Source organism: Pediculus humanus, genomic scaffold (assembly GCF_000006295.1).
Source record: "Pediculus humanus corporis 1103172107642 genomic scaffold, whole genome shotgun sequence".
In the NCBI taxonomy this organism is placed as follows: domain Eukaryota; kingdom Metazoa; phylum Arthropoda; class Insecta; order Psocodea; family Pediculidae; genus Pediculus; species Pediculus humanus.
This window is the reverse complement of record NW_002987253.1, coordinates 522,710-531,587: the sequence shown is the minus strand read 5'-3', so window position 1 is coordinate 531,587 and position 8,878 is coordinate 522,710. Positions and strand designations below refer to the sequence as shown.

The 8,878-nt window shown below is 31.1% G+C and overlaps 1 protein-coding gene across 1 annotated transcript; it reads right to left on the bottom strand.

Annotated features, from left to right (window-relative positions):
- Positions 1 to 1,932: 1,932 nt before the first annotated feature.
- Positions 1,933 to 4,815, bottom strand: Phum_PHUM267740 (Trehalase precursor, putative; the record flags this gene model as incomplete). Its single annotated transcript, XM_002426623.1, has 9 exons — positions 1,933 to 2,220; positions 2,305 to 2,541; positions 2,639 to 2,791; positions 2,878 to 3,044; positions 3,256 to 3,389; positions 3,465 to 3,753; positions 3,839 to 4,047; positions 4,165 to 4,449; positions 4,625 to 4,815. The coding sequence occupies 9 exons, from the start codon at positions 4,813 to 4,815 to the stop codon at positions 1,933 to 1,935; spliced, it is 1,953 nt and encodes a 650-aa protein (XP_002426668.1).
- Between the last annotated feature and the right edge of the window lie 4,063 nt (positions 4,816 to 8,878).

Genomic DNA, 8,878 nt, shown 5'->3' with positions numbered 1-8,878 from the left:
TAGATGTGTCACATACGTGCGTCAAAACCGTCTACGGCGTCTTGGGTGCCAAAAGAAGCTTGATGCGTTACTTTGGGGAACGTTAGTTAACGAGGCGACTTGGTCTTTGCGATATGCTTCTTAAACGCAATGCGAATGACCCTTTTTTGAAAGAATGGTCACCGGAGATGAAAAGTGGGTTGTTTATGATGACTTTTTGAGAAAAAGATCCTGGTCTAGGCAAGGAAACAGGCACCAACAACTTCTAAGGCTGACATTCACCAAAAAAAGGTATTGTTATCATTTTGGTGGGATTACAAAGGCATAGTCTACTTTGAGCTGCTGCCACGAAATCAGATCATAAATTCAGAGGTTTACATTCGACAATTGACAAATTTAAATGATACCATCCAAGAAAAACGACCGGAGCTAGCCAATAGCAAAGGAATTGTCTTTCATTACCATAATGCCAGGCCCTCCCCATCTTGAGCCACTGGACAAAAACTACTGGAGCTAGGCTGGGATGTTTTGCTGCACCCTCCATATAGTCCCAAACTAGCTCCAAATAATTATTATTTTTTCCGATCCCTAAAAAATTTTTTGAACGGACAAAAATTCCAAAACGACAATGAGGTCAATCGTACTGCATTGGACCAGTTTTTTGCTCCTAAAACTAAAGAGTTTTATGAAAAAAGGAAAATGATACTACCCGAAAAATGTCAAAAGGTCACTAATAATAATGGACATAACATAATAGATAAAAATAATTTTGCATAATTATTAAATCGCTTTTTGTTTTCTTAAAAAATTCGTAATTACCTTTTTGCCAATCCAATATAACAAATTGCATATTAAATAAATTTTTAGGCGAACCCCAAAAAAAATCTTTTAAATATTATGTACGTAAATTTAACTTACCCGTACCTCGTTTCCCTCTCAACTGTCATCATCCATCCATCATCCATCATCATCCATCAAGATGTCAAAATATAATAATCATGTGAAAAATTAAATTAAATAAAAAAAATTTTTTTTTTTTGTAAAATGTAATCATTATAATCAACACAAATGACGAAAAAAAGAAAAAAAAAAATACATGCGAGTAAAAAAAAAAAGAAAAAACGAAAAACAAAACGAAAAAAAAAAAAACATGCCATTTTTTCAAAATCATTATTATTATTATAATAAACTTAATAATAATAATAATAATTATTCAAATTAATTTTTTTTTTTTTATTATTTTACCCACGAAATATTTTTCGAATAAAATCCTTCAAAAAAAAAAAAAGTAAAACGAAAACAAAAAAAAAAAAATTAATAATTATTATTATGATTTGAGGATGTTTCGCCAGCAAAACAAATCCTCTCTCTCTCTCTTTCTCTCTCTCTCATCGTTCAAATAAAAACAATAAATAAAAAAAGAAAAAAAAAAAATGCCTGAAAAATACTGAAGAAAAAATAATTCATTTAAAAATTGTTTCCTGCGAAACTTTTTACTCGTAATTAATACACGTTCGATGCCATTTAAAAAAAAAAATCCAAGTCGAACGTCTCGATTGTGTATTAAAAAAAAAAAAAAAACTAATTAAATCTTATGTAAAATTTATGCGAATTAAATTTCGGTTGTTAGTTAAAAAAAAAAAACAAACAACAAGAGCAACAATTTTCAAGTCAAAAAAAGGGGAGGAGGGGCGACGTTTTAGTCAATCGAACCGTTCGCTTTTCCGTACCACCTTCAACACAATTAATTATATCACAGGCAATGTTACTGTTTGGTTTCGCTGTGTGTGTGTGTGATTAAAAAAAAAAAAAAAACAAATTTCACGACATCCTTTCAGAAAACAAACAAAATCCAAAATCATCTGAAACGAAATAATAATAATAATAATAATTAATTATTAATTAATAAATACAATAAAAGAGGGGAGGGGGGGAAAGAACGGGTTCTTTACCTCACCAAATGCAGCCTCCGGTAAAAATTCCGAGGAATATTACGGCTGTTATAACGAGAGGCAACGTCAAATCGTTTGCCGTGGCAGCAGCAGATACTCTCGCCATTTTGTTCTCGTCTTCCTCCGAATGAGAAAGCAACAAAGACGATGAAAAATCATTTTCGTTCGACGACAGTCTTTTTCCGAAAATGTGCAGCAAATCCATGACGACTCCGTTCGTCCATCCGAATCCCAATTGAACGTCGTATTCACCACCCGATCCGTGACCACCGACGACGGTTGCGTCGTACTATTTTCAAACGATAAATCATCATCATCATCATCATCACTGCCCCCCGCAAAATCCTCTTTTTCATTTTTTTTTTCTACTTACTTTTTCGTACATGTGACCCGTTTCGTTGTACGCCACGAAATTTGATTTAACCCATCTGCTTGCGATTTCGTATGCCAATTCTTGTGCCCATTCGTCTCCCGTGTTCATCAAACCTTTCACGACAATGTGCTGTAGGGGAGGCCATGCGTTCGGGTAATCCCACTGTTCGTTTGTGTGATCGAACGTTGTTGGCACGCCTCCCAAAAACGTGACCATTATTTGTTTTTGTTGAATGTACTGGCGCCCCAAAACGGAGGAAAAAAAAAATTCGAAGATAAATCAAATTTTTCTCACTTTCTCATCCTCCCAATCAATCAATCAATCAATCACTCACTTTCATAACTTTTCCGACTATGTATTCCTTTTTCGATTCGTCGTAGCAACCCGTCCATAGAGGAGCCATGTTGGTCGGAAAAAAATAATCTCTTTCTTTTTCGTTTATCAAATCGTAATCCAACCACGCACCGACTTCGTCGACCCACAATACCTGAAACGTACGATGAACGAACCTGTTTGTTTTCATTTAACCCCCAAAATTTTTTTTTTTTTTTTTTTTAATTTAAATTTTCTCACCTCGGTCACTGCTTTTAAAATCTCCGACGCTTTGGATTCGTAATAATTTGCTTTGGTAATGTTTCCCACCATTTTGGAAAAGTAACATAATAATTTGGCGTTCCAGTACAAAATTGAATTCAAATCCACAGGTACGATGTATTTGGTTTTCGTATCGGTTAAATTTCCTGTGAAATAAACCTTTTTCTTGTTAGAAAATCTCTAAGGCAAAAATTCGACTCGGTCACATCTCTCTCTCTCTCTCTCTCTCTTTTTCTCTCTCTCTTTCTCTCTTTCTCTCTCTCTCTCTCTCCCTCTCTCTTTCTCTCTTTCTTTCTCTTTCTATCTCTCTTTCTTTCTCTTTCTCTCTCTCTTTCTTTCTCTCTCTCTCTCTCTCACCTTTGTTTGTACCGTTTTTGATAAACCAACGACTAGAAAAATCCCATCCAGTCTCGGCAGCTGCTTTCAATTCCGAATAATATTCCTGTTTTTCTTTTTCCGTTTTAAAAAAAGATGCGGATAAAAAATCTTCTCTGGAAAAAACAATTATTATTATTATTTTAGTTTCGTTTTGACAATTTTGATTTTTGGGTACGTGTGAGGCATACCTATAGGATTCAGGTCGAGGACCTTGGGATCTATCAATGTATCTATAAAGTGTATAATTGACGGCATTTTTATCGACCGATACAGAATGATTTGTCATCCAGTAATTAAATTCTTTTTCCAGTATGTGAAGGTTTCTGTGTAAAAATTCAACGTCTTTTGTCGCTTCCAGGTATTCGTACACCATTGGAATAAATAGCGGAGGATGAGATCTCATCAAATAATAAATTCTTCCGCCGTTCGGTATGTGTCCGTAAGCATCGACGATGAATGAAAAATTTTCCAACATTCCTGAAAAATTCGATACGAAACCGCGTTGAGAGATATTTTTTAAATTTGTTTGGTCCTCCTCCTCCTCCTCCTGAGATTTATTTACCTTTGACGGTACCAAACATTTCGGATAATATTAAACCTTTTATTATCCAGTATGAATCCCAATAATAAAATTCTCTAAATCTACCTCCAGGAACTATGACGGGATAAGGCACGTATAAAATTGAATACAAATGAGAATTTAATTTGACATCGTCCTTCATTTTTTTCCCAAGGAAATTCCACAAAATGTGTAGTTGATTTGCCCAACGTCTTAAAAAAAAAAATCCAAAGACATAATGATGATGATGATGATGATGATGATTATGATTATTATTATTAAATAAGAAAATTTACTTGTCAAAAAACTTAATAAAAAAAAAAAAAAACCTGTAATTATGATCTTCTATGCCTTGTAAAAATTTTGGATTTTTTTTCCAGTCGCTCGGCGTCCAATCTTCAAATTCTTTTCCAGCCGGATCGAAATAATCCGTTACGAAATTTTCCAAATCGCTCGGTGTGGGTTCGTTATTTGTTTTTTCTAAAAATAATTTGAACTGATAAAGAGTTTCGTTCGACGAAAACTTCAATTTCATGTCGACGAAAGTTTTCGAATCTGGATAAAGGTGAGCCATTTGTACGGTGTGCAATAATTCACCATAACAATAAATATTACTGGAAAAGAAAATTTGAAAAATTTCAATGGTGACCAGCGTTCATGATCGTTCCATTACTTTTCATTTCTGCATTTATCACTATGACGTCATCGGGAATTTTTTTTTTTTTTTAATTTCTGACCGCTTTTATTTTTTATTTTTTTGTTAATCATTAAACACTAACTTGTTCTTACTTGTCACAAGGGTGAGGCAACACAGATTCCTCGCTACCTAATGCCGACCCTGTCGAAAAAGATAAAAATACGAAAAGAACCCATAATGACGTCATCATGTAATTTCGATACTTTTTCGTTCCGAATGATCCTGATTGATTCCATTCTATGTAATCACACTCTCCCGCTTTGTTCGGTAACGCAAAATTCATTTATCTCGCTTCTCACGCTCTGAAACAATTTTCTTCTAGTGTTACGATGTACCTGAAACCGCAGACGACGACAAAAAAAAAAAAAAAAAAATTAAAAATCGAATCGAATTTTAACGGTCCGATTTCTTTTAGGGGATCAATGTCAACGTAATAATGTTGTTGTTGTTGTTGTTGTCACTCGTCACCGTCGACCCAAATTAAATTTTAAATTCGTTATAAAAACTTTGTATAATTAAATATAAACTACTGCGAGATAATTTAAAAAGGCGTGCGTGTGCGTGTGCGTGTGCGTGCGTGCGTACGCGTCTGTATCATCATTTACGATAAGATAAATCGACGGCAGACGAAATACGAAATTATTATTATTATTATTTTTAAAAATTATTTTATTGCCAGAAATACAATCGAAGCGAAAACGGTTTTTTTTTTTTAAAAAAAAAAAAAATTTTCCGACGAAAAATAACAAAATTTTTTTTGTCAAAAATTTTCCAATCGAAAACTCAATGAAAATTAATCGATAAAAACCTGAATTTTTTGTTTTGTTTTTTGGGTTAAAAATAAAAAAAATGATAACCCAATTTTTATATCGTTCTCATTATTATCATTATTATTTATTTATTTATTTTTTTTAATGTTGTTTTTTTTTTGTGCGTGCGTGATCCGGAAAAGATGCTGCAATTATCCGTTGATATTTCAATCAGACGTGACGATACCTTATTGACTATTGGGAAAACCGGAAATAAAAAAAAAGGACTCGACTTTATTCTCATTACCCTTACTTATTGAAAAAGTTTTCAAATTTTCCAATAAAGAATCGGAAAATATTTATCATTATTATTATTACGTCCGTTTCGCACGTTTTTTTAAATTTAAATGTCACCTCACGTAAATTTCCACGTACCACGGTCAGGCACACACACACAAAATTAAGGTTACGCAGTTTTTTGTTTTCCTTTTTGTTCTATGCAAAAAAGTACATAAATGCCTACTCATTATCATCAAAACAATAATGGAAGAAAAGAAAAGAAAAAAAATTTTTTTTTTTTTTTTTTTTTTTTTGGGGGCTTTTCCACATTCCATTTTTTTTTTGACCTTCTTATTATCATTATCATTGCCACAAAAACTATTTGACATTTCGAATACCTAACATGTCGTGCCTGACCTGACTTAATTGTCGTTCGTACAATTGACAATCCCTTACTCATCCCATCCTTATTTACATATCCATCCATCCATTATTTTTCCCTTTTAAACCGAATTGATAAATTTTTTGCATTTCACGCCTTTCGCGGCAGTACCTAGGTACGCACATTCACGTGACACGCAATCAAAAACAATTATTATTATTATTATTATTATTATTATTATTATTATTATTATTATTATTTTAAAAATTTCTAATTCATCGAGAAAAAATAAAATAAAATAATCGACAAATAGTACAGAATAAACGATGATTGAAAATTAATCGGACAAAGTGCGTGCATGCGTGTGCGTGTGTGCTGAGGTCGCTGACCTTTTTCCCCTCTTTACTACGGATTCATTCATATCAAAAACACTTTTTGATTAAACTTATAAAAAAAAAAAGAAACCAAACAAAATAAAAACATTTTGAAAAATCAAAAGTAAAAAAAAAATTTCATTTGCCAAAACGCAGTAAGTATTACGTAAAACGAAAATAAAAAAAAAAAAACAAAAATAATAATAATAATAATAATAATAATAATAATAAAATAATAATAATAATAATAATAATATAAACTTTTTTTTTTTTTTTTTTTTTTTTTTTTAAATTAAATTACTCGCGTGTACGTAAACGATAGCAAAAAAAAAAATTTAAAAAAACTAAAATAACGTTTCAATTTTTAATTTACATAAAAATTCGAGTTAATTAAAAAAAATAATAATAATAATAATTAATACATATATCTATAAATTAAGGCCCCTTTCCGCGCCTTAAACGCTTACGGCCAATTTTTATTATTATTATCGTTATTAAATTAAATTTATCGTTTAATTATACTCTTTCCCCCCCCCCCCCCAAAAAAAAAAAAAACAGAAAAAAAAGTCGAATATATTTTGTTTTGTAACTTTCCAGACGGTTTCGTCGGAAATTCCGGTACGCGAAATTCATTTTCGTTCATCATCGTGACGTCATAGGTTTCGCGTAAAAATTCTTGCGAAAAAAAAAAAGAAAAAAAAAAAAAAATGTAGCAAAAACGAGTTTATTCGATGTCACAGAACCGCATTGAAAAATGCCTTGGGGGGCAATACGATCAAAAAAAAAAAAAAAAAAACACGACGCGATAGTACTGGAAATTTAATAATAATAATAATAATATTAATAATAATAAATCCGATATTTTACGCGTATATTAAAGCGAAAAAGGGATTAACGCCGAGATTATCATCATCCCTTTCCAGTCGGATTAACGTTTGATGCAATTCAAATTATTTATACAACTAGTTTTGATTAACGCAAAAAAAAAAAAAAAAAAACAATGGAAATTACTTATTTCCCGCAACAACAATAATAATAATAATAATAATAATAATAATCGACACACATTACGGGACGATGAATACAAAAGAGAGAGAGAGAGACAAATAAAAATTATAATTATACGATTCTTTTAAACCAGGAAATGTCAAGTCGAGCGATGCGGAATTTATGGGTGAGGCTTCCATTCGTAAGCTAAAAACTTTTTTCCTTTTTCCCCTCCCCCCTTCCCTATCTCCTCTTTTCCAATTATACCAAAAAAAAAAAAAAAAACTATTCGTCCCCAAAAAACGGGATTTATAAAACCTTAATAAATCTCACGCATTTTCCCTACGCCATATTTGTTTGATTAACGCGTCGGTAACGGCCGTAAATAAGAAAATCTTGACCCGGGTTAAAACAAGAGTTTTCCTATTTATTTATTTATATTTTGTGCGTGTGTGTGTGCGTGCGTTTTTCAGAGCTTTTCCATCCCCCTCCCCCCAATTTTCTTCCCCCACTCGAGTCCGTGTGTAACATAGTTGGTGAACATCCAATTAAAACCGAAAATTAACGTCAAAAAAAAACTTTTAGCCAAGGTCGTCGTGACGAATTTGTTTTTTTTTTTTTTTTTTTTTTTTTGCAACAGCAATTAAATATTATTTTATTTAAAATAAAAATAAATAAATAAATAAATAAAACGAAATAAAATAAAATAAAAGTCAGTGTTTTTTTTTATGAATTTTTTTTTTTTTTTTTTTTCGGGTACATTAATTTTTTTTTTTTTTTTTTCTTTGGGGGCATTACAAAAAAAAAAAAAAAAAAAAAAAAACAATTTAAACAAAAGATAAAATAATATGAGAAAATTAAATGTGAACTAATGCATGACAAAAAAAAAAAAAAAAAACAAGAAAAATCTCTCACCGGTGGGTGGAAAGTCAATTAACTTTGGCATCGAATCCGCACAAAAAAAAAAAAAAAAAAAGAAAATGGAAGAACCTACGTAAAACTCGAAAGTTGAATTAATTAATTAAAGTGAAAATATTTTTGTGTGGTTTAAAAGTCCGGATTCCTAGTCAAAAAAAAAAATAATAATAATAATAATAATAAAAACCATTCCTTTTACCAACCAAATTAAAAAAAATTTTTCTCGAACTTTCCTTTCTCCGTAAGAAAAACAAACGATAAAAACAAAAACTAAGTGAAAATCTTAAAACTTTCAACTGTTTAGAGTTTCAAGAAGAGTTTCCGCAAAACACGTGACATTTACTATACAAGTCGTGGCTGTAGAAAAAAATAAAAATAAAACTTGAAAAATTCAAAATTTTCCCAACTTTTCCCTGTCAAACGTATTATACTGTAACGCATCTCTTGTCATTTTACCGGTCAAATTTCCACTTGAAAAAAGTTTTCCTTTTTCTTTAATAAAAACAAGTCTCCATAAAATTTTATAAATCGATTTCTATGGAAGTAAAAAAAAAAAAAAAAAAAACTTTAAACTCGTTAAAATAATTTACGGCTTTACTGAATTAATTCACTTTTTATTTTCATTATAAATTTTTTGTTTATGAACTTCGATCCGAG